The 27,440-nt window shown below is 39.6% G+C and overlaps 1 protein-coding gene across 2 annotated transcripts in view; it reads left to right on the forward strand.

The window, feature by feature from the left end:
• Window positions 1-3,082: 3,082 nt before the first annotated feature.
• The window catches only part of LOC143035121 (cyclic nucleotide-gated channel alpha-3-like), a 36,492-nt gene continuing 12,134 nt past the window's right edge, over window positions 3,083-27,440 (forward strand). The window contains exons 1-8 of one of the 2 annotated variants that reach the window (XM_076201711.1): window positions 3,083-3,209; window positions 9,152-9,331; window positions 9,743-9,905; window positions 10,770-10,956; window positions 12,795-13,019; window positions 13,964-14,141; window positions 22,910-23,032; window positions 24,193-24,330. In XM_076201711.1, coding sequence (XP_076057826.1) covers window positions 9,227-9,331; window positions 9,743-9,905; window positions 10,770-10,956; window positions 12,795-13,019; window positions 13,964-14,141; window positions 22,910-23,032; window positions 24,193-24,330 — 1,119 coding nt within the window. In that variant the 5' untranslated portion in view covers window positions 3,083-3,209; window positions 9,152-9,226. Of the gene's footprint in view, window positions 3,210-9,030; window positions 9,332-9,742; window positions 9,906-10,769; window positions 10,957-12,794; window positions 13,020-13,963; window positions 14,142-22,909; window positions 23,033-24,192; window positions 24,331-27,440 lie in introns of those variants that run through there. The other variant, XM_076201710.1, reaches the window with a different exon arrangement.

The following is a 27,440-nucleotide window of genomic DNA, read 5'->3' on the forward strand; positions in this document are numbered from 1 at the left end:
TTGTATGTTCTCCCTTGTAAACACTGATTTAAAATGTTTGTTCATAATTTCCACCATTTCTGTTTCCTCTGTGTATTCAACTCCTCCTTGTCTTAATTTCTCCAAATCTTGTTTGTTTTTTAGTCTGTTGTTTACAAATCTGTAAAATAGTTTTGGTTGATCTTTACATTTTTCTATGACATCTTTTTCATATTTTCTCTTCTCCTCTCTGCACGCTTGTACATATTCATTTCTATAACAAGTATATATTTTCCATTTTTTAGGTCTTTTGTATTTCTTCCATTTGGTCCAAGCTTTATCTCTTTTGTCTTTTAGCTCCCTACAGTTTTTGTTATACCAGCACTTTACATATTCTTTTTCTTGTTTTTGTCTTGGGACATACTTTTCCACTCCTTTTTTGTAAATTTTTGTCAAAATATTCCATTTCTCTTCCACTGTTATTTCCTCTTTGTATATTCCTTCCCTGTTTTCTTTTTGAAAGAATTCTCTTATTTTATCAAAGTTTGTTTTTTCATACATCATTCTTCCTTTTCTATATTGTTCATTTCTTTTCATGTATATTTTTCCTCATTTAGTCCAGTTCAATCAATATGTGGTCACTTTTATTTATTGGGGTTTTATATTCAATCTTTTCCACTATTCTAGGTTCAGATGTGATTATTAAGTCTAATATCGATGGTTCTTCTTCATTTCTATACCTAGTGTTCTCCTGTATCCACTGTGTCATTGTATGTTCAATAATCATCTCGAGTAGAACATTTCCACATGAGCCGTCTCCACCCTTTACTGTCATCTCTTCCCAGCAGATTTCTTTGCAATTAAAGTCGCCCATCATAACTATTCTTCCTCCATCTTCCATTATCTTATTTAATGTTATCCTTGTGTCCTCTAACATACTTTTATGTTCACTTTCTTCCTATGAGGCTGTTTTCGGAGGCACATAATTTATCACAAACTTTCTGCTCTTCTTCGATCATAATCATCTCTACTGTATTCTTTCCATATATGACAAATCTCACGTTTATATCCTTCTTAGTCAGGAACATAACTCCACCCCCTTGTTTTTTCTCTCTGTTTCTAATCCAATAATTGTATGCATCATGTCCTATACTGTTGGGTGGTTGTGGACCTTTTAATTTCGTTTCTACAATTCCCATTATGTCCGGATCTTTTTCCTTCAGATAATCATTCAGCTCATTCACTCCTGTTATTAATCCATCTATATTTGTGTAAGATACTCTTAGTTTTCTGCCACTTCCATTGTATTCTCTGTTTCCCTTTTGTTTTTCTCTAGTATGTCGTATTTCCTTACTTTCATATTCACTACTCTCCAATAGAATTTCTCTTTTTCTGACTCTGTTCTCATCTCGTTTTTTTCCTTAGCTTCATGTCTTTTCCTTTTTTCCTCCTCTCTTTCCTCTTTATTCATTTCTCTTTTTATCCATACCTTTTTATATTGTTCACTTGCTGCTAGTTTCCCTGTTTTTGTTAAGATATTCTCTGCCGTCGTTTGTGACCTGAATTTAATCTTAATTGGTCTGGTCTTATCTGTACTATACTTTCTGAGCCTATACATCTCTTCAATTTGTTTCATAATTTCAGGTTCATCTTTCTGAACTAATTCTAGTAAACTGCTTACTTTTTCTTTTTCCTCATTGATTCTTGAAGTTCTATCTAGGTTATGTTTCTCTTCCATTCCTAGTATAATTATACATTTCTTTTTATCTGCTAAGTCTCTTACTATATTCTCCTTCTGTCTCATCACTTTGATAACTGAGTCTTCAGTTTTTTCTTTCATTTGCTGTTTAATTATGTCAGTAAATGCAACTTTACTGTTTTCCTGGTTTTTTTCCGACCCTGTGCTTCTTTTGCTATGGCCTCTTTGTTGTCTTTATTATTCCTCTTTAATTCTTCATTCTCCTCTTGTACTTCTTTTACCTGTCTTTTTAATTCTTCTATTTCATTAGTTAAGTTTTTGTTCGCCCTCTCTTGTTCTTCCAATTATTCAACTCTCTGCGCAATTTTGGCTACGTTAACGAATCTGTTTTCCCAATGTTCGGTAATCTTATCAAGTTTCTCCTCTAGTCTTGCCAATCGGGGGAGGTTGGTATCCCCCCCACCCTTTTTAAATCCCTGGAAACTACTATCATTACCTTCTACTATGCTGCTCTTATCTATACTTCTAATCTTTACATTTTTGTTTATCCCGTCGTCACCAAAATCATTATTGTCGGTACGCCTCTTGTTTACAAGACGCCTGGCCTCCTGGACCATGTCCCTCTCTTCCTCATTTCCCTCCATTTCCCTCAATAATCCCTTCCCTTCTCCTTCCCTATCACTCCCCCACTACACCACGAGCACTCCCCTTCCCTATAAATACAATAAGGCACTTCCTGGACGTTGAGATCCACGTAGATTTTCCTTTTTCTTCGGTACACCAATTCTCGCCGTCCATTCGACGAAAGTGTTGTGTGTGTGTGTGTGTGTGTGTGTGTGTGTGTGTGTGTGTGTGTGTGTGTGTGTGTGTGTGTGTGTGTGTGTGTGTGTGTGTGTGTGTGTGTGTGTGTGTGTGTGTGTGTGTGTGTGTGTGTGTGTGTGTGTGTGTGTGTGTGTGTGTGTAGATATTAGATTACACTGGCCTGGAAACCCTTGGAGCTGTAGAACATTCAACAACTTCCCTAGTAATGAAGTTATCGAGTTTTAACAAACCCAAGCTTAAACAAATATCATCATCAAAAGTAGGTTTCATATGACTAGGTTAAATTTTATTTGTTTCTAACAAAGAACTACATCCGTCTATTAATTAATTCATTCATTTGTTCATTTACTAATTTGTTTATTTACCAATTTATTTACTTATTGATTTATCCGTCTATTAATTAATTCATTCATTTGTTTATTATTAATTTGCTTATTTACTTATTTACTTATTGATTTATACGTCTATTAATTAATTCATTCATTTGTTTATGTGTTAATTCATTTATTTACTTATTTATCTACTTATTGATTTATCTGTCTATTAGTTAATTCATTTTTTTGTTTATTTATTTACATATTTTTGTACTTTACAGGGGGAAAACGGTTTCTTGTCCCCAGCCAGTGCTCACCAGTCGTTGGCAGACGACGTTTGCTCGGAGATCCTTCGGGCTGACTCTTCACAAGCAGCACCGCACGATACTATCAATAAACTCGTCAGTACTCTCCAGGTAGGTCCCACGATGACAAATTCATTCGTAGATTGTTGCTAAAGGCTTAAAGGAAACTTGTGGGGGTCTGTCGTACGCATACATTAAAGATGTTTCTTATTCTCTGATCCAATGAAACAGGGATTGTGTATACATACAAATATAGACTGTATGTATGAATATATGGCTAATTTTTAGAAGCACATACCTTCGCGATATAGCAATTGAAAATTAGATATTCATTTTGTAAATTATAATACATCAAATTGATATGGGTTTTTTCTTGGCGGAAACCAATAAAAAAAATTGCTAAAAGCGATACATTAACGAACGGAGCCATGACGACTGTTTGAGACGCCATCTTTGCTTTGATAGATGCCGAGGTCGAAAAAATTTAAGTATAATAAATTCGCCTCACCTAACCTAATCTACCTAACCTGAATTTAGTAATGTTGACAGCCTGTTTTAGCATCGGATCGGACTGCGGGGTGTAGAGGAGTTTCATACATTGAAGAAAAACATGAAGTTCAGCTCCGTAACACTGTTTTAAAGTTATGTAATGTGGTGACGTCACTTGAAGTGGGAGAATACCCGTTACGCAATGTCTACACCATCGTTAGACTGACATTGATGAGACTCGACAGACAACATGGCCTCTCGAACCTATAGTCACAGCTCCATTCGGTTGTGTGTTTGATTTTAGCAATTTTTTAATCAATTTCCGTCAAGAAAAATGTGCAATATGTTGATTAATAATTTACAAAATGAATATTTATTTATTTTTTCTATATCGAGTAGGTTATTTCTAAAAAGATACCATATATATATATATATGTATATATATATATATATATGTATGTATGTATATATATATATATATATATTTAAGATTATTTCAGACAAATGAGAGAGAATGTGGGTGGGGAAGGGCAAACGAAGATGTGTTAGGAATAGAGTTTATTGCCCTAACGTTGCGACCAACTTGGTCTTCTTCAGAGGACTACAGCATTACAAACGGATCACAATTCTTATAGTCGTAGTGAGAGGGAACCCGCCAAGGTATGAGCGTCATGTTTTCCCTTTGGCTAACGATTTAATTATTAGGACACTTGCTGCTTTCGAGAGGCATTTAAATCCGTCTCTGTCGTTGTTGTTCTTGTTGGCGGCGATATGTGCAGCTTCCACAGTTTTTCTCATTTTCTTCTCAAATCCCTCGTGTAGAATTTCTGCGAGGGATTTGAGAAGAATTTCTGCGAGGGATTTGAGAAGAAAATGAGAAAAACTGTGGAAGCTGCACATATCGCCGCCAACAAGAACAACAACGACAGAGACGGATTTAAATGCCTCTCGAAAGCAGCAAGTGTCCTAATAATTAAATCGTTAGCCAAAGGGAAAACATGACGCTCATACCTTGGCGGGTTCCCTCTCACTACGACTATAAGAATTGTGATCCGTTTGTAATGCTGTAGTCCTCTGAAGAAGACCAAGTTGGTCGCAACGTTAGGGCAATAAACTCTATTCCTAACACATCTTCGTTTGCCCTTCCCCACCCACATTCTCTCTCATATATATATATATATATATTTACATATGCATATACATACATATATATATACATATATACATATTCGAAAATAGCTGGAGTCCAGGAACCCTATTTATGTACATTTCCTATGGCTACCACTGTATTACCCTGAAGACGAACCCCGGACAGGGTTCGAAACGTCGGAATAAATTGACGAACGTCGAGTCCAGCGTATACTTTCTTCCATAAAATATATACATATATATATACATATATATATATATATATATATATATATATATATATATATATATCTATATATCTTTTTCAACCACGTATCACTTTTAATTCCGTACCATCGCAAACGAGTCTGAGAATCGCTCGAAGGAGGCATCTGTTGGAAATTGAAACGTAGACGAGCCGAGGATTCAAACCCAGCTAACCCGTAACAAAGTTACATTGACGTAACCCAATACACTATCAAGAGAGATTTGGGTTAGGTCAATGTAACTTTGTTACAGGTTAGCTGGGTTCGAATCCTCGGCTCGTCTACGTTTCAATTTCCAATGGATACCTCCTTCGAGCGATTCTCAGACTCGTTTGCGATGGTACGGAATTAAAAGTGATATGTGGTTGAAAAAGATATTAATTGATCACTGGGAACCATTCAGTGTGTATGTATATATAAATATATATGTATATACATATGAAATATATATATATATATATATATATATATATATACATATATATATATATGCACTGTATATATATACATGTGGGTACATTGTGACAAGTTGAAGAAGGTGGAAAAAGAAGAAGAAGCATAAAGCGAAACCGGTCAGGAATAAACTCAGGAACTCGGAACTAGACCCGTGACTTCTTTTTCCACCTTCTTCAACATATATATATATATATATATATAGATATATATATAGATATATATATATATATACATATATGTGTGTGTGTGTGTGTGTGTGTGTGTGTGTGTGTGTGTGTATGTGTGTGTGTGTGTGTGTACATATATATACATATATGCATATATATATATATATATATATATATATATATATATATACATACATAATATATATATATATATATATATATATATATATATATATATATATATATATATGTAGTGTAGTCAGGTGTTGGGTCACGGAGGGTAATATGCGTACCTTGTGTCAGGTCACTCACAAACGCGAGGTCAACAGCCCGGTCAGCGATCTGGATGAAATGTACGGTAACCTAAGAACTTTAATTCTAGATGCACAAAATAAGTCGATACGACAGAATAGTAATACTCCCAAATGGGTGACGAACAGGCTATATGAGATCGGAATGAAAAGAAGACTTTACGCAAGAATATAAAATGGGGAACACACCTTAGATCCAAATATGATATAGCAAGACGGGTTAAAAAGAACAAACGCACAAAGAGCTTTTTTTTTATCTCTACAGAACAAAATATAAGGAAATGATAGGCCAAATTAAAACGACGAAGATGTCACGATAGAATCGGAGGAAAAAATAAGTGAAGCGTTTAACAAACATTTTCTCTCTATGTTTACAAAGGAGAGGTTAAATATGGTGCCTGACTACTCATCCAATTTTCAGAGGGGATGAAGAAAGTAGACCAACATCAGCATTAGTAAGGTAGAAGTAGTCAAACAGATTGAAAGAATTAAAGCTACAAAATCCCCGGGTCCAGACAAAAAATTTCCGAACGTGCTTCAAGAGTGTAAATTGTACCTATTGCTTGGGGGCAGGCAAACATTGTTCCTGTTTTCAAAAAGGGAGGTAAATCGTCCACGAGTGTATGCAACTACAGGCCAATCAGTATGACATCAGTGATAAATAAAATGTTTGAATCAATGATAGCTAATAGAACCAGAGATCACATCAAGAGACATGATTTGATTCATGACTCACAGCATGGTTCTCCAAGTGTTGATATTGTGTGACTAATCTTCTATTAAATAATAATGATAATTACGATGTTATTTACCTCGACTTTAGCAAAGCGTTCGACAAGATGCCCCACCATAGCATAGAAGGAAAGGTGTTTGAATGGATTAGATCTTGGATCAGTGACAGAAAACAGTGGGTCACCATAAAATGTGTAAAATCCAAATGAGGGAATCTTTCTAGTGGAGTTCCCCAGGGCTCGGTTCTGGGTCCTTTATTGTTCATTATGTATATAAACGAATTGGACAATGGGATTAGTAGTGATATTAGTAAGTTTCCGGGCGACACTAAAATATGATGCCTAAATAAGTCAGAAGAAAACGCCGAGATTCTGCAGGAAGATCTTGACAAATTCATCACATGGTCGGTAAATGGCAAATGAACTTCAATATCTCAAGGCGCAGCGTGTTAAACGTAGGGCCACACAACCCCGAAAGCAGATAACACGTTCTTAGACAAAACCGAGTACGAGAGAGACCTGGGAGTTCTAGTGAGTTCTGACCTTAAATACAGGAAACAGTTCATTAGTGCCAGGAATATATATATATATATATATATATATATATATATATATATATATATATATATATATATATATGTATATATATATTATATATATATGTATATATATGATGTAGGTGGAAAAAGAAGTCACAGGTCTAGTTCCCAGTTTCTGATTTTATTCCTGACCGGTTTTGCTCTATGCTTCTTCAGATATTCCTCTAAAGAAACATAGAGCAAAACCAGTCAGGAATAAACTCAGAAACTCGGAACTAGACCCGTGACTTCTTTTTTCCACCTTCATCAACTTGTCACATTGTTCCAGTATGTATGTATGTATGTATGTACGTATGTATATATATATATATATATATATATGTATATATATATATGTATATATAACAACAAATCACTAAAACGCGTGTATGTAAGAATTCGCAGAAAACCACTTAGAAAATGAGACACTATAATCCGAACGTTTTCGTCTATTCAGACATTTTCAAGGAAAATGTCTGAATAGACGAAAACGTTTGGATCAGTCTCATTTCCTAAGTGGTTTTCTGCGGATATATATATATATACGTTGATGAAGTCACGGGTCTAGTTCCGAGTTCCTGAGTTTACTCCTGACAGGTTTTGCTCTATGCTTCTGTTTGTCTGCCTGTTTGTTTGTTCACGAACTCCTCCTAGGGTTTTGGAGGTAGACCCCCCCATAACCATATATATTCTGATACCCTATCACTCCAGGTACTTGGATAACTATATTTCATTTAAAAAAAATATATATTATTTTGGTTAGGGTTAAGGGTTAAAGGGGTATGGTGGGATAACACGCCACTACTGTAGTATCCCTTTAACACGATTGGCATTTTGTGACAAAAATTACTATGACTAAACAAACCACTGTTTGTGTTCATAAATATTATTTATATTTGTGAAATTAATGTTGTCACAAACTATGATAGTCTTTGTAAGGAGAAAGCATGTAAATGTAAAATGATTGTATAATTTTACCAAATTTTGAAATATTAGTTATTTTTATCTTGCTTTTTCGCGGGCGGTGATATACTCAATTTCAAAGATAATGAAAGGTTAACTCATTTCTTCTCTTACGGCCGAATATAATTTATTTCCAAAGGCGCGTCTCCCTCCTCAAATTGATTTTTTTTTTTCTTACTTAACATTTTATTTGCGTTACCTTTTCCATTAAGTTATATTGATATGTGTAACTATTCTCCACAAATTCTATCAAAATTGAAATGATCATCATTTGCCCGCAGCAACGCGCGGGTAATTTGGCTAGCATATATATATATATATATATATATATATATATATATATATATATATATATATATACACATATATATATATACAGTATATATATATATATATATATACACACGTTATATATATATATACACAGTATATATATATATATATATATATATATATACACATATATATATATACAGTATATATATATATATATATATATATATATATATATATATATATATATATATATATATAAAGGATTACACAGACGGAGCATGCCGACAGGAGACCTCTTGGTCCATATCTAGGTCGGATGCGAAAAAATCTTAATAATGATAAAATAATCAATAAAAAATATAATAATGTAAATAGCAAATAAAATACATAAATAAATATCAAAGATCGAAAACTCCATGTCAGAGCAGCAAAAGGTCCCTGTTATTTCACATTCTTTTGGAGATCTTACAATTAATATCCACAGCACATCTGTTATTAGCACTACCTTAAATATTCAAACTGTCTTAATTTTCTAGTAATGTTGTTGAAGTCGACATGACGTCACTTAGCTTTCAGACTTTGTGAATTGTTATCCAGACAAAGCGACATGACGTCAATCTTAAGTCCCACTTCCCTTGAGTTTTCATTTTTTTTTTTTTTTTTTTTTTTTTCTTTATTGTCTTCGAAGGTACTACGCTGGTGGGCCCGCGGTCGCGTCCAACGGGAGCCCGAGCGACCGGACAGCTTCTTGGAGAAGCTGGCGATGGCTGGGCAAGTGAGGGAAACGGAGGAGGCCACCCAAACCTTCTGCTGCGGCGCCTTCAAGGGGTACTTCGCCATCGACCCCACCAAACCATTCCACTATCGGGTACTCGCCCTCTTTGCCTCGATCGGCTTTCATCACGAGCTAGAATTAAGGGGTTTGATTCCTCCTTCTCCCTCTCCTCCTCTTCCTCCTCCCTCCCCTTCCTTCTCCCATTCCCCCTCCTTGCCCTCATTTTACCCTTGCTCTTCCTCTTCTCTCCCTTCAACTTCCTTCTGCTTCGCCTCTCGCCTCCTCCTGCACTCAATCTTCCTTCTAGTTACTGAAAAAATCTGAGGCGAGATACCACGAGCATAGCCTTTAATATGTATATTATAATTAAGTGAATACACACACGTCCAAACATCCGCGCACGCGCGCACACACACACTCACACACGCGCGCTCACATACGTACACACACACACAGACACAACTTTTTTCACAGTAAACCCAACAGTGATTCCTCTTCTTGCAGTGGTTAGCAGTGATGACCATGGCAATCCTTTACAACTTGATCATGATCATCGGACGGTCTGTGTTCTGGGAACTGCACAACCTGAGCCCAGCGCTATGGCTAACCTGTGACTACATCTGCGACGGACTCTATGTCATCGACATGGTCATCCGCGCGCATGAAGGTACTGCGTCTTAGTTGGCGTCTATGATCACACACAACTTTCGTAACTAGAATTCCCATTTTGTGAAAAAAAAAATTGTAGATTTTCAACGCGAAGAGGAATAAATTAATATTTCAATTTTGTTTTCTGACGAAAACAAGCTACATCGTCCAGTCGAAGGGCCAAGAAAAACTGCGTCTTGGTTGGCGTCTAACATCCCACACAAACTTCGTGACTAGAATTTTCATTTTGTGAAAAATTGTGTAAATATTCAATTTTGTTTGTGACTAAAACAAGCTACATCGTCTAGACGAAGGGCCAAGAAGGTATTGGGTCTTAGTTGGCGTCTAAGATCACACACAAAATTCGTGACTAAAATTCTCATTTTGTGAAAAAATTGTGTTGATTTTCAACGCGAAGAGGAATAGATTAATATTTCAATTTTATTTGTGACTAAGATAAGCTACATCGTACAGTCAAAGGGCCAAGAAAATTATCTTATCTAAAAGAAAAAAGAAAAAAAACGACAATTCGAACGAACCACGTGTCAAATTCAATTTCGATGGCAGTGGCTACTTTTCGGGCATAAAAGGCTATCTCAAATTAAAGCTAATCGTTACATCATGTCCGCTGGTAGAGCGGGTTAGGTCGAGGATATAGCGGCTCGAAACCTGCCACCGGCGAAGTTGCACCAAGGGGGTATGGTTCATTAAATTCTACGCTAGAAAGTCCTCTGTAAGGAACACCGTCCTAGCCTCCGATAAGGGGGAGTTTGTGACGTTCAAGCATATCATTATCATCATCTTCAGATCAATACAGTCCGGCTTCGTTCTCATTGCATGACCTAATAACCTAAGAACTTTTCCTCTCTTTCTTCTTGCCCAGGCTACCTCGAGCAGGGCTTGATGGTCAAAGAATCTTCTAAACTGCGGAGGAACTACGTCAAGTCGTTGCCCTTCAAACTGGACGTCCTTTCCATCCTGCCCACCGACTTAATCTACCTCGTCACCACGACGTCCTGTTTTAACTTCGTGCCGTGCCCGGTGCTCGTCAGATTCAACAGGCTTTTCCGGTCAGTCCCAGGAGAACAATGGAGAGAGATTAAGACACCTAATAGATAAATAATTAAAAAGATAAATAAAAAGCAATCCACTCCCACCCACCTTTTTTTTTTTTTTTTTTTTTTTTTTTTTTTTTTTTAGAGGGAAGGTAGTTTTTTGTGTTTTGCATTCGCATGCCGCCAAGTGATGGCAAGTTAGATATTTATGAATAAGGAACAGACAGGGAAGCCGTGAGATCCCTCCTCTGGGCAAAGTCGCGTGATACGTTCAATCAGAGAGGCGTCGAATTTCTAAATCAGATTTATATCATAATACGTACTCTCGGGTTGGTAGGCTGTTACAGCTCGGCTGATTAATCGTCTTAAATTATGAAGAAGCCAACGCTTTTTCCTGATTGCCGATTTTGCACCAAAATCAAGTTGATACAGTTTGTTTTCTTGAGAAGTCAGTGATATTTCTTTATTACCGGAATGCTGCATAACAAATGTAGCCTGGAATCTTTTTTATATAATTTCTGGGCATTTTATCTGCAATATAAGGCAATTATATAAAAAAGAGTAACAGTGGAGTATTTTGGGGGAACTGACTTGAAAATTTACTTAAGCAAGAGTCATTCAATCGAACTTTAGATAATATAGGATGGCACTCCCTAAGTGCGAACCACGATAAATATGCACTCTATATATAAACATAAATAGATCAATATATATATATATATATATATATATATGCACAAATTTCATATATATATATATATATATATATATATATATATATATACATATATATATACATATATATATATCTATATATATATATATATATATATATATTGTGAAAATTCCACTAGGTCTGGTCAATTTATGAAATAGCAATTTTTTTTTTTATGGTTCGCATTTACGTGGGCCACCCCGTGCATTTTACCCGTAATATATTTGAACACTTAACATCTTATCAAACCCAACGAATTCGATTGCACAAAAAATTAATAAACAACATTATCATAAAAAATGAAATAATCTAAGTTTGGAGACCTGTAAGTTGTGCTAGGGCCTTTCATCAAAAGATAATCAATGTGTAGGTCTTGTCGCCGAATTCAATAGAATAGTGGAGACGATGTTGAAATCCTCAATAAAATTCACCAAACGACATCAGGAATAAAATATTCGTCACCAGAGTAAGTTGACGATGCCCTAAGTCACACGACATTATGACCCTTATGATTTAAAGACACAAGGTCGTTATTTGGGTGTTCTCACGGGAATCCACATTTTTCCTTTCAGCATACGACAGTTGGTTTCAGCACTACGCGGTCCTCCATGATCTCGCCCTCGAATAATTCCAAATTTTAGTTAATACTCAGAAATGTCGTCGCACCGAGGGAGAGGGTTAAGCTTCATCGCTTGATTTAATCCCTTTTTAACCTCCTTTTTTAGAACCAACTGGGGGAGGTGCCTCATCAACCTTAACGGTTTTGTTCAGGTTATCGTCAGACGATATGATTTTACGCCGTATGATCTTACTCGGTCTAGAAATACCTCTGCCTCTTTGAGGGCTCAAAGCTCTGTCGACAAATCTTTTCTGGCCAGGTGATTCTATTCCGTTTAAAGAATTCTCTGAGCTCTCAAAAATCGAACATCCGTTATCCATTTGAACTCGCTCTTTCTCTAAAAAAAGATTAATAGGATTGGAAAATGAAAATAGAGAAACAGGTAGATAAAATAGATTAATCAATAAAATCAACAAAATTAAGAATTAAGCAAATGTATAAATTAATAAATGAAACAGAAAAAATAAATGAATAAATAATGAAATTCCTTTTGTCCACTTTATCGAATTCCTCGTACAGGTTCGGTCGGATGAACGAGTTCTTCGACAAGACGGAGACGCGGACGAACTTCCCCAACGCCTTCCGTATCGGCAAGGTGGTCCTCTCCATCCTGGTCATCATCCACTGGAACGCCTGCTTCTACTTCGCCATCTCCTACGCCATCGGCTTTGGCACCGACGGCTGGGTCTACAAGAACATCACCATTGGTAGGAACGGGACTTTCGCCCACCAGTACATCTACAGGTGGGTCTTGGAGCTTGGTTGAGTAACCCTCAGACCATGCGCGGTCAACAGGTACGTCTTGAAACTCCGTCAGACCACGTGTTCTATCTAAGGGGATACATTTTTAAAAAAAAATCTGGTAGTTCATTACTTTCGAGGTCAGACAGCCAGATAGTCAATATGACATCACTGTGCACTAGTGATTTATATTATCTAACAGTTCGTTGCAATCGACTTTCAGAAATGTGTTCACACTTAAGATATGTCTTGGTTATCAAGTCAAATCATAACTGAAAACCGACCCCAGTCACTCTGTCAATAATAAACATCAAATTATGACATCATCATAACTGCGCCTGATTGGCTGTTGCTGTGAGGGTTTGAATGCAACGACCAATCAGCCACAGTCATGATGACGCTGTTGCCATAAAATGAGGTTTATTATTGTTAGTCACTGGAACGAATGTTTATTCCACCTCATGAGGATGCAAATTATCCATTGTCTCATCCGTAAATGCATCCATTTGTGACTTGCACTATTGTATAGTGAAATTTCAGTACCAATTGGCCTTTAACTCCTGATTTTGGGATTTATAAGACCTCTCATGATAATTCAACTTTATAGCGTGTACGTAAAACCAATACTGATCCAGAAAGCAAGTTTTGAGTTGCAACAATGCACAGTAAAATTAGGTTGAATAAAAGTGACCTTCCTAACTAATATTAGAGTTTACCACAGAACTGAAAAGGTTAGATAATTTGATTCTTTCTAATTTTTAACTAAATAAAAACAAGAAAAATGAATAAATGAGTATCTGAATATACAATGAAAAAATATCAAAATACCTAATTATTTAGATAAAAAAAATCAGATAAGCAAATAAGATGCGTAGTTAGATAAACAGATAATTTTATTTTTCACTTTGTGGTATATAATGAGTTGATTTTCGTCGATTCGAATTCAGTTTCTACTGGTCCACGCTGACACTGACAACAATCGGCGAGACTCCACAGCCGGAGCGAGACATCGAGTATCTCTTCGTCGTCATAGACTTTTTGGTGGGAGTCTTGATCTTCGCCACCATCGTCGGGAATGTCGGTTCCATGATCACCAACATGAACGCCGCCCGGGCAGAGTTCCAGGTAAAGAGAACCAGAAAAGACAACACTTAAGTTTCTTGTCAATACGACATTCAAATACTTGGGACATATAATTTTGAAATGTTTTTAATGTAGACACTTTACACACACACACACACACACACACACACACACACACACACACACACACACACACACACACACACACACACACACGGCTCGGTGGCGGATTGGTAAAACACTGGCCTCACAAGCCAGAGAACCGGGGTTCGATTCCCCGGCCGGGCGGAGATAAGTTGGGTTTGTCTCCTTTCACGTGTAACCCCTGTTCACCTAGCAGTGAGTAGGTACGGGACGTTAGTCAAGGAGTTGTGACCTTGCTGTCCCGGTGTGTGGTGTGTGAGTGGTCTCAGACCTACCCAGAGATCGGCAAATAATGAGCTCTGAGCTCACTGCCGTAGGGTGGTGTCTGGCTGTCTCGACAGAGACTGCAGCAGATCCGAGGTGAATACACACACACACAGGAAAAAGAATAGCTTCCCACACAGAATGCTTGTTATATGGAATAACTTAGATGAAAAAACAATGTGTGCCAATACTATTCACGATTGTAAGAATAAACTTGATGCTGAAAGATACAAAGACGGGTCACCACTAGCATAGCTCCCTTTCCTTAGGTAAATACAACTAGGTAAATACACACACACACATATGTATATATATGCAGGAAAACACTAGAGGCGTGTGTTCTTGAAAATGCAAGGTTGACCACGAAGAAAAACTATTAAAGCAGAGCGCTTTCGTGTATTCACATCTTCAGTGCAAAAAATACATCTATATGTATTATTTGCACTGAAGATGTAAATACACGAAAGCGCTCTGCTCTAATAGTTTTTCTTCGTGGTCAACCTTGCATACATATATATATATATATATATATATATATATATATATATATATATATATATATATATATATATATATATATATATATATATATATATATGCAAAGTAGACCACTTGGAAAAAGAAACTAACGAAGCAGAGCGCTTTCGTATATTACATCTTCAGTGCAAAAAGTACTTTTTGCACTGAAGATGTAATATACGAACGCGCTCTGCTTCGTTAGTTTCTTTTTCCAAGTGGTCTACTTTGCATAAGTGAACACACGTACCCATGTTCTTATTAGCATATATATATATACATATATATATATATATATATATATCCGATAATTTTTATGACAGTTGCATGCAGGATTCGAACCCACTGCCCTCGGTCATCCGTAGATTACCGTAACAGCGCCCTAGACCACTACACCACAGAAGCTATAATATCCTTGAAACCTGGAATCGAACTGATTCCCGAGGGAAGGAAGATCACTTATTTCGGCGATCCGAATTCCTGTTTTACTCAAGGACCAAGCTCACCATGGTAAGGGGTAAGGACCGGAACGAATCCCTTTCACGCTTATCGCCATTGTCACTATGAGAGAAATTCGCTAATAGCAGCGACATAAATCCGATAATTCTTTATGACAGTTGCATGCAGGATTCGAACCCACTGCACTCGGTCATCAGTAGATTACCGTAACAGCGCCCTAGACAACTACACCACAGAAGCTATAAAATCCTTGAAACCTGGAATCGAACTGATTCCCGAGGGAAAGAAGATCACTTATTTCGGCGATCCGAATTCCTGTTTTACTCAAGGACCAAGCTCACCAGGGTAAGGGGTAAGGACCGGAACGAATCCCTTTCACGCTTATCGCCATTGTCACTATGAGAGAAATTCGCTAATAGCAGCGACATAAATCCGATAATTTTTATGACAGTTGCATGCAGGATTCGAACCCACTGCACTCGGTCATCCGTAGATTACCGTAACAGCGCCCTAGACCACTACACCACAGAAGCTATAAAATCCTTGAAACCTGGAATCGAACTGATTCCCGAGGGAAGGAAGATCACTTATTTCGGCGATCCGAATTCCTGTTTTACTCAAGGACCAAGCTCGCCGAAATAAGTGATCTTCCTTCCCTCGGGAATCAGTTCGATTCCAGGTTTCAAGGATTTTATAGCTTCTGTGGTGTAGTGGTCTAGGGCGCTGTTACGGTAATCTACGGATGACCGAGTGCAGTGGGTTCGAATCCTGCATGCAACTGTCATAAAAATTATCGGATTTATGTCGCTGCTATTAGCGAATTTCTCTCATAGTGACAATGGCGATAAGCGTGAAAGGGATTCGTTCCGGTCCTTACCTCTTACCCTGGTGAGCTTGGTCCTTGAGTAAAACAGGAATTCGGATCGCCGAAATAAGTGATCTTCCTTCCCTCGGGAATCAGTTCGATTCCAGGTTTCAAGGATTTTATAGCTTCTGTGGTGTAGTGGTCTAGGGCGCTGTTACGGTAATCTACGGATGACCGAGTGCGGTGGGTTCGAAACCTGCATGCAACTGTCATAAAGGTTATCGGATTTATGTCGCTGCTATTAGCGAATTTCTCTCATAGTGACAATGGCGATAAGCGTGAAAGGGATTCGTTCCGGTCCTTACCCCTTACCATGATGAGCTTGGTCCTTGAGTAAAACAGGAATTCGGATCGCCGAAATAAGTGATCTTCCTTCCCTCGGGAATCAGTTCGATTCCAGGTTTCAAGGATTTTATAGCTTCTGTGGTGTAGTGGTCTAGGGCGCTGTTACGGTAATCTACGGATGACCAAGTGCAGTGGGTTCGAATCCTGCATGCAACTGTCATAAAAATTATCGGATTTATGTCGCTGCTATTAGCGAATTTCTCTCATATATATATATATATATATATATATATATATGTATATATATATATATGTACATATATATATATATATATATATATATATATATATATATATATATATATATATATATATATATATGAGTGGAACGGCGGTGAGCTAAACACAGAGAACAGTTATAGTTTTATTCATTGACGTTTGGTCCTTACCAGGACATTCTCAAAGTACACACGATCTCAGAAAATGAGCAGCTTATACCTCCATACCCTCATTCATTCTCAATACTTCTCATGTGACTCCCACCATGCCGCTTCTCTCTTCGTTCTCAATCGTCCTCTTGATCTTGATGATTTAAGTGCATGCTGCTCCTGCTGATTTTATAAACCCATCCCTATGGTTGATGCAGGGATGGGAAGTAATGTAGGCTGCCTTCACTATTTTTTTTTTTTTCTAGACCTTTGTGGAGCACCTCTATCCTGTTCCAGTCTGGAAGATGACCACATTGGTCTAAATGAACCACTAGCGAGTTGGAGGTTCTGTGAGCTTTGACGTTATTTTTGTGTCCATATGTCTGCAGCTCCACTGATCTTCCCGTCTCTCCATAATATCCTCACGGGCAACCACCACATGGTATATTGTAGACCGCGCCTTTCTCCATACCTTTTTCTGAGTTATTCTTATTCTTGCTCCTGACAATCTCTCCTGATTTCGTACCCGTTGAAAAAGCAACGCTCACACCCGCTTTTGTGAGGATATGTCCCAACTCCTCCGCGTAGTTCGAGTTGGGGACGGACAAAATCCCAACCCTGTCTTCTCTGGACCGGTTGTCCTTCTTCCTTCTCATTATTACCGTTGCTTTCTTTCTCAATCTGTGCAGTAGTCCTTCCGGGTATCTGAGTTTCGTGAACACTGAATATATATTTAATTTCATCCTTTAAAAAATCTTCACTGCAATTACGGTACGCCCTTAAGAAAAAAACTATAACCACACCGTTTTTAATTTTGTTACCATGCGCTGCGTGAATGAATCATATCGTCTTTATTGGTGCTTTTTCTGTAGACCGAGAATGATACCTTACTACCTCTCCTCCAAATCACCGTATCCAAAAAAGCTAGTCTGTCATCCATCTCGTGTTCGATAGTAAACTGGATGTTTGGTTCGACATGATTCAGTCTACTCAACTTGTTATCTAGTTGTACCTCTTTCGGAGCGATGACGAGAACGTCGTCCACATACCTCAGCCAAAACGTGTCTTTACCCATTATCTTTATGAAATAATCTGTCTCTAAAACTTCCATGTACAATGAGGCTAGAACCGCACTGAGAGTACTACCCATTGCAAGTCATCGGTGTTGTCTGTATTCTTTCCCTTTGAAAATGAAAGGACCAAACTTTACACACAGAGACACTAATTTTAAGTAGTCACTTTTCGCCACTGCTAAATCATCCTCATCCAAACTATCTACCACCTTTGCCACTGCCAACACCCCTTCTACCTCGACATTCGTAAAGAGCGCAGTTACATCATAGTTAGCCATCACTTTTTTTGAAAGATCCACATTCTTTAACCTCGTGATCAGATCCCCAGAGTTAGTTAAATGGGCGTTACTTGTCGAGCCTAGCCTCTGTGATAGTGGTTTGGCTAGGCATTTGGCCAGTCTATGCGAAGCGCTCCCGATACCAGAGGTGATGGGTCTCATCGGGACGTTTGACTTATGGGCTTTCGGAAGTCCCCGCATAGTGGGTGGTTTATGGGCTTCCTCTAACAGACCCAGTAACTTTTTCCCCCGGCTGGTTTTTGTGAGTATCTTCCTTGCTTCCTTTTTAAAATTCTCCCCTTCTAAAGCTGCGTATCCAATATGTTTCTCTTCATTGGTGTCGCTGAGCAATTCTAACATTTTTGTGCCATAATCTACCCTGTTCATGACGACAACTCCCCCACCTTTATCCGCACTAGTGATTACTATGTCGTCGTCCCTTCCTAGTTTCTCTAAGGCTAATCTGAACCGTCTGGGTATGGAACACTGATTCATCGTGGCTAGAGCGTGAAAGCACGTGACTAGACCTTGTTTGAAACCTTTTTGCACGTTGCTGTCATTCCATCTGTAGTTCCTGTTTAAGTAATCAGTATAACCTCTCTTATTCACATCGATATCAAATTTAAGACCAAGCGAGATGGATTGTTTTTCTGAAACAAATATATATATATATATATATATATATATATATATATATATATATATATATATATATATATATATATATATATATATATATATATATAACTCATTAAAAGTGATAATTAATTGTACACTTTGTTAGTTTCTCAAAAGTATTTTCCATATGCCTTACTATGGACTTATTCTCCTCAGAAAGGAGATTTATGATCTCACTGTCGGCACGTGAGATGAAATATCATTACATCATTCATCGGAACATTCTTACCCTAACTATAAAGAAAGAATATCCCAAGCTACTGAAGTCTTGTACCGAAATAGTGATCTAGCAATAATGGCTACCTACAGCGAAGTCATAATCTCCTTTCAAAGGAGGATAAGTCCATAGTAAGGCATATGGAAAATACTCTTGAGAAAATAACAAGTGTACAATTAGCCATCATCACTTTCAATAAGTTATATATATACATATATATATATATATGTATATATATATATATATATATATATATATATATATATATATATATATATATATATATATATATATATATATATATATATATGAGGGAGAAATTCGCTAGTAACAGCGACATCAATCCGTAATGTTTATGACAGAAGGTGATCTTACGGGTGGCGGACAGCAGTGGGTTCGAATCCTGCATGCGACTGTCATAAAGATTATCGGATATATATATAAATATATATATAAATATATATATGTATATATATATATATGTGTGTGTGTGTGTGTGTATGTGTGTGTGTGTGTGTGTGTGTGTGTATGTATATATATATATATATATATAATAAAGTAGTAGCCTCTATCTGTCTATCAGTCTGTCTGTCTATTTGTTCACGAACTCCTCCTAGGGTTTTGGAGATAGACCCCCATAACCATATATATTCTGATACCCTATCACTCCAGGTACTTGGATAACTGTATTTCATTAAAAAAAATGGTTAGGGTTAAGGGTTAAAGTTAGATGGGTATGGTTAGGTTAGGGATTATTCACGAATTCCTCCTAGGTTTTTGCAGATAGACCCCTATAACCGTATATATTCTGAAACCTTATTACCCAAGGTACTTGAATAACTATCTTTCATTTGTATGTCTGTCTATTTTTTTTTTTTTTTTTTTTTTTTTTTTTTTTACGAACTCCTAGGCTTTTGGAGATAGACCCCCATAACCATATATATTCTGATACCCTATCACTCCAGGTACTTGGATAACAATATCTAATATCCAAAAACATATTTTGGTTAGGGTTAAGGGTTAAAGTTAAATGGGGTATGGTTAGGTTAGGGATTATTCACGAACTCCTAGGTTTTTGCAGCTAGACCCCTATAACCATATATATTCTGAAACCTTATAACCCAAGGTACTTGGATAACTATCTTTCATTTGTCTGCCTGTCTGTCTGTTTGTTTGTTTATTCACGAACTCCTAGGGTTTTGGAGATAGACCTCCATAACCATATATATTCTGATACCCTATCACTCCAGGTACTTAAATAACTATATTTCATTTTTAAAAAATGGTTAGGGTTAAGGGTTAAAGTAAGGTGGGGTATAGTTAGGTTAGGGATTATTCACGAATTCCTCCTAGGTTTTTGCAGATAGACCCTATAACCATATATATTCTGAAACCTTAACCCATGGTACTTGGATAACTATCTTTCATTTGTATCTACTATAATAAAGTAGTAGCCTCTGTCTGTCTGTTTGTTTGTTCACGAATTCCCCCCATAACCCAGGCTACTTAGATAAGTATATTTTATTTAAAAAGGGCGCCCCCTTCCTCAAATTGATTTCATCTTACTTTCTTAACATTTTATTTTTGTTACCTTTTCCATTGAGTTATGTTAATACGTGTAACTTTTCTCCACAAATTCTATCAAAATTAAAATCATAATCGGTTTTTGTGGGAGGGAAAGAATGTCTGTAAGAAAATGAAAAGATAGTAGCGTATAAAAGAGGGTTTTTGCCACCGGGCGATTAGGGATATCTATTTCGTGGTGTCGTGGCTTTGGAGGCATGGGCAGGAGACTTGGGGTTGGAGACTGGGATTAATGTGTAACCGTTAGAAGTTTGTCGACTTGTCGACTTGCCAGGTAAGACCACCCGCTCGCGCGGGATCGGTTATTGTGGGAGGGGAAGAATGTCTGTAAGAAAATGAAAAGATAGTAGTGTATAAAAGAGGGCTTTTGCCACCGGGCGATTGAGCGAGCGATTATGGGCGCTTGGTGGTCGTGGCTTAGGAGAAATGGGCAGGGAGCTTGGACGTCGGCGCCGACTCCTGGGATTAGAATCACCAAAAGTTGAGAAAATGGTAGGAGGCGTAGTAGTAGAGAAAGGTGTAAAAACGGAAAAATCTTTAATGGGAAGTAAACGGAAATGAGATGTAGTATAAGAGAAAGTTAGAAAGGAAGCGAATATTAGTCGAAGAAAAAGTACGTGTAGATGTTTGTGCGTGGGGTGTGGTTATGTTCGTGAGAGGTGTGTGTATGTATCTTACGGGAAGTGAGTAGAGTTCACTACCCGCGTGTAGAGAGCTCGTTCCTGATTAGCCCCAGGTTTAGGCATGAGCGTTCCTGTTTAGCTCCAGGTTGGGCTTGAGCGATGAGCGAGCGATTTCCGGAGCGTAGTCAGGAGAGTGAATCCAATGGCGGTGCGAGGGTGGGTGGGTGGGTGGGCAGGCGGGCAGGTGTTGTTTGATCTTTCTCCTTCCAAGCACAACTCTGAAAACAAAGAATTGCGTGATTTGGGAATTGTGTGTAAATGTCAGAAGTGTAAACCCGCTCGTCAGTGTCAGTGAAGAGGCCAGGGCTTGGGTGCGGGCCGGACGACAAGAGAGGCTCTCCAATTCCTCTCACGCGACCAGCCGGCGAAGAGTTAAGGGCTCTGAATCAGAGTTGAGTTGTGGGCCTCTGCTAAGCCAGCGAGCAGGCGTGCGTGTATCTCTTTTCATCCAAGCACAACTCTGAAAACAGAGGATTACGTGACTTGGGGAATTTGTGTATTTGTCTTTGGTGTAAACCCACCTACCGTCGCCAACAAAGAGGTCAGCCTTGGGCCAGACCGGCAGCAGCAAAGGAGACAAGTCTCCTCGCCACCACCGGCCGGCGAAGATTGCTGGACGCTTGTCGAGAGAGCTGGAGTGGAGAGCGACGTCCGACCTCTGGGAGCGCTGTTGGTTATGTTGGTTATGTTTATGTTGGTTTGTTAGAAGTTTGTGAATAACCTATTTCCACCCGCACTAAAATTAAATAAAAATAACCAATATTTCAACATTTGGTAAAAATTATACAATCATTTTACATTTACATTCTTTCTTCTTACAAAGTCTATCATCATTTGTGGCAACATTAATTTCACAAATATAAATAATATTTATGGACACATACAATGGTTTGTTTAATCATATTAATTTTTATGTCACAAAAATGCTACGCAAGTTAAGGGGACACTAAAGTAATGGCGTGTTACTACACCATAAACCACCTAACTTTAACCCTTAACCCTAACCAAAATATTCTTTAATGAAATATAGTTATCCAAGTACCTGGAGTGATAGGGTATCAGAATATACAGTATATGGTTATGGGGGTCTATCTCCAAAAGCCTAGGAGGAGTTCGTGAACAAACAGACAGACAGAGGCTACTACTTTATCATAGTATATATATGTATATATATATATATATATATATATATATATATACGTGTGTGTTTACATATACTGTATACATATATATGTGTGTGTGTGTGTGTGTGTGTATTCCAACACTTTCCTGTGACATGTATAACGAAAAAGATAATATAAAAGAATAGACACGGTAACACACTGGTCTCTCCCAGAACCGCATGGACGGCGTGAAGCAGTACATGGAGTTCCGCAAGGTCTCGAAAGAACTCGAGACGCGAGTCATCAAGTGGTTTGACTACCTCTGGAGCAACAAGCAGTCTCTGGATGAGGAAGGGGTACGTACTTTCGCCTGCCTTGCTTTGGATTCATCTCATCGTAACATACAAAAGGGAGCTACAATCATGAAGGGTATTTGTTTTTCAAATACCATCCACCTAGTTTTGAATTCGCTCATTGTTTCAATTGGGTTATATCTTCTTCTAAAGCTTAATATAGGGACTTGTATATTCATATGGAAAACTGTTTGTTGGCATCCTATAGAAATGCGACTTTTTTTTATCAACCAATTTCGTTTCTGTCAGTCTTGTTTACTATTATTAATAACCTGAGGACGACTATCAAGTCACCTCATTCTCTTCTTGCAATGATGATAGGAGGTCTCTCTCCACACGCCTCATCTCTTGTGCCTTGAACCAGTTAGGTCGCTGTTGTCTACTCTCAGTCTTTTTTTTTTCAGCTTTGCGAGGAGATTATACCACCGCTATCAGGGGCGGATCAGGCATTGTAATTTTTCTTTTTCTTTTTTTTTTCTCTATTTTTCATAATCTCGTCTATGTAATGAAATTACGGTTCTATGTTAGCTGCCCCCATTTTTTATTCTTCTTATGATCATTGTATTGTCTTCAAACAAGTTAGTGTAGCCTGTGTGTGTGTGTGTGTGTTTCCGTGTCAGAAGATATTCTTTTACTACAAAAGATCTATTAAACTGAATGAAATAAAAAACATAACTCGTTTTCGGTTTCTGTAGTCAATGGGTTAATATTCGTGTTTACGCTTACGAAAAATAAACAGATAACAAAATATGTGAAGCTTTACACATTGATCAAGGGTTCATCTATAATTCCCATATTTTTTCATCGTTTTCTCTCTTTTTTGTTTTCTTCGTGAATATTTGTACGTTTTGCCACTCAGACTTTAAGGAATTAAACGTTTTCACCATTTGTTGTTTCTTTTTCCCCACGATGATTTGACCATTTTCCAACTCAGATTTGAATCGATTACATTTTTCATCATTTAATCATAAAATCTTTATAATTTCTTACCTATATTCACGATAATTTATGCACGTTTCCACTCATTGTGTTACTCCGCCGGCTAATATCATCTTTGTACTTATATGGATCCCCACGACAAATTTAAAATTATTTCTAGATTATCATTTCTTGATTCCCTATCCTTCTTTGTTTCCTGATCGATTTTTTCCATCCATCTCCAGGTGCTTCGCTCGCTGCCCGACAAGTTGAAGGCGGAGATAGCCATCCACGTCCACCTGGACACGCTCAAGCAAGTGCGAATCTTCCAAGACTGCGAGCCGGGGCTCTTGGTCGAGCTAGTACTCAAGCTTAAGCTGCAGGTGGGCTGCCCCTCAGTTTCCAATCTGGGGGTCGCAACCCCACAAGGCTGTATGAGACTTTTAGGGAACACGTGATGTGATTATCATATGCCATGAAGGAATATATGATTTATATAAGATCTATATTTCTCCTTAGAGAATCAGTGAATGCTCCCTTGTCCACGTGAGTTTTGATGATCGTATGAAGTTGTTGAAAAACTTTCGTATTGAGAATGGGGGATCGATCTGGGTAGAAGGGATGGAGGGAAGGGAACTATACACTTGAAATTGACCGATGTGGTGGGTGGGTGGTGGGGGTGCATTTTTTTTTTTTTTTTTTTTTTTTTAATTCGGGAGTGAAAAATCACTCCCACGGGCTTTGTTTGAGCCCGTGCGGTGGTGTTTATGTAACACACACCTTGTGGAGAGGAGGTGGAATATTGTAGCCAGTCAGAGGGTGATAGGGGGCAGTAGAAAAGAGAAGCTGCAGCTGTTAGAGCGGCGGCGGACGCTCTAGCAGCTGATGGAGCTCATAGGGGCTTTGGAGGCGGCTCACAAGACCTTCAGGGGGAGCCGGTGGTCCCCGTCTAAGGAAAGAGGTGGCGGGGCAATCGCTCAGGTAGTGGTGGAGGTCGGCATTTTCTTCACGGCAATGGTTGCACCGGCGGTCTTCTATCCTGCTCTGAGGATTAAGTTGCAAGAAGCAACGGTCTTCAAGACGCAACCTGAAAAGCAGCTTTTCTATCCTGGGAGTGGAGCGGGGGAGGACTAGAGGTTCATATGCTGTCGCTTTTTTGTACCAACCCGCTCGTTGGGAGATCTGCGCCTCCTCCCTGTGTTGGAGGTGCCACTGCGTGCGTGCTAATGCCCTGGTTTTAAGTTGGAGCTGGCTCTTGCTGGGAGGGACCTGGACGTCGACACTGGCTCTTTTGCGGGCTGTGGCAGCAGCTGCGTCTACAAGGTCGTTTCCATGCACACCGACGTGGATTGGCACCCAGTTGATGATGATATGTCGTCCTTCACGGTGTAATTTGTGCAGGAGCGCAATTATGTTGGTGAGGAGGTGGACATTATCTTCGGGATCTGCCTGTTGCAAGCAGCTTACCAGGCTCAGGGAGTCAGTGTGGATGACCACGGAATTGGAGTGGATACAAGGGCATGTTCTAGGGCCCCCTGCATCGCCACGGCCTCGGCATGAAGAGAGGACGCGGAGTCGCTGACTCTCCTGCCGAAGATGTGTCCATCAGTGACGAAGGCAGCTCCAGCCGTGTTTGGGCTGCGTTGTTCGACGGACCCGTCTGTAAAATATACGGTATGACCAGGTCGCGTCAATGCCCGGATGCCGTTATTTGCTAATACACGCGCTTTGTCCGGGTGGCATGCGCCTTTTTTCCCCGGGAGTGACGTAAATTTAAAGGTCACGGGACCCGGTGCCCACGGTGGCGGGCATTTGAAGTCCGGGTGGGATTTTGGAATGCTCTTCTCGAGGAGAGGTTGCCGTAGTTGTAAGGAATCCAGGAGCTTGGCCGCGTGTGAGAGCCAAGTGTTGGGGCGTTGCAGTGTGTCTGCGCGTGCAAGTGAGGAGTAGATGTCCCGACTTAGACCTGTCTCGTCGCGGGGGTGGAGTGCGCGGGCAACAAAGTCCGCCCCGAGCATTCTGATCCTGAGTTGGAGAGGAGGGAGCGAGGCTTCCCGCTGGAGGTTGAGAATTTTGTACCACCGTTGTGCTCCCAGGATAATTCTAGCCTCTTCATTCTGGCAGGTCTCAAGCCTTTGGAGTTTGTCCGCGTCCACAGTAAGGAGAGCCAGGGCTGCGTAGTCGGCGATAGAACGCACCCCTTGTACGTAGTACGTGAGTAGGACTTGATGTGTGGCACCAATTGCTTTTCCGCACATGGTCCTCATCACTGTGGTTCTGGCCGTCATTCTCTCTCTGAGGTAGGATATTTCCCTGTTGAAGGTGAGGCTCTTGTCGAGTCATACGCCCAGGTACTGGAATTGTGTGACCCAGTCCAGCGCGAATCCCCGAGTAACGAGGGGTTCCTTTCCCCATCCGAGACCGAATGCCATGGCTTTAGACTTCCGAGGGAATATTTTGAGCCCGATCCTGACGCATTCCGCTGCGACGGTGTCGAGGCAGCGCTGTGCCCTGTCGTGGCATCGTTGCTTCCCAGCAATGATGAGAGCTAGATCATCGGCGTAGGAAATGATTTTGCACCCGTGGGGGAGGGGGAGCTTCAGTACATTGGAGATCAGCACGTTGAAAAGAGTCGGGCTGAGGACTCCTCCCCGTGTTGTACCATTCTCTAGCACCGTGGGCTCCGACATGTGACCTTGGAAGCGCACGCGCGCAGATCTGCGCGACAGGTAGTCGCTTATCCAGGTGAAAAGTCTTCCTCTCACACCTTTGCATGCGAGAGTGTCCTGGATCACCAGAGGACTGGCTAGCTCAAAGGCCTTTTCCAGATCGAGAAAAATTGTGATGGAGGGGCTCGCCGTATCAGTCCCCTTGCGATAAGCATAGATATGATCATGCAACGGACCTAGTTTCCATAGCAATCTGTTGAGTACCATCCTTTCTGCTGTTTTTTCCATACAGCTGACCAGGCTGATGGAGCGGTAGATACCGGGTTCCTTGGGCTTGGGGATTGGTACTATTGTGGCCGTCTTCCAGGCTGTGGGCAGTCTCCCAGTTCTCCAGGACGCATTGATCACGCCGAGGAAGGCCTCATCTCCTGCAGGTCCGAGGTGTGCCAGCATGGAGTAGGTGACTCCGTCCTCGCCGGGAGCGGTGTCCTTGCCAGGTCTGCGGGCGGCCATGAGTTCTCCGAGAGTGAATTCTTCGTCGGTCTCGTCCGTCTGGGCCATCATGTTCCCGACGTGGTGAATCCTTTCTTCCCGCAGCTGTTGTTGCATCTCGTGGGTGCGCTGCGGCAGGAAGGCACTGCTGGTTCGAAAGGCGAATTCCTCTACCAGCCGCTGTCCCTCTTCGGTTGGGGCATGATGGGTTAGACGTGGGCGAGACCTGTTAGTGGCTACATGAAGTTTGCGCCTGAGCTCGGAGAGGTAGGTGTGGGCGTTGAAGCTCTCGCACCACTCATGAAATTTGTTGACCCTGACACGCGTAGCCG

Source organism: Oratosquilla oratoria, chromosome 18 (assembly GCF_046742065.1).
Source record: "Oratosquilla oratoria isolate Oo_2021 chromosome 18, ASM4674206v1, whole genome shotgun sequence".
In the NCBI taxonomy this organism is placed as follows: domain Eukaryota; kingdom Metazoa; phylum Arthropoda; class Malacostraca; order Stomatopoda; family Squillidae; genus Oratosquilla; species Oratosquilla oratoria.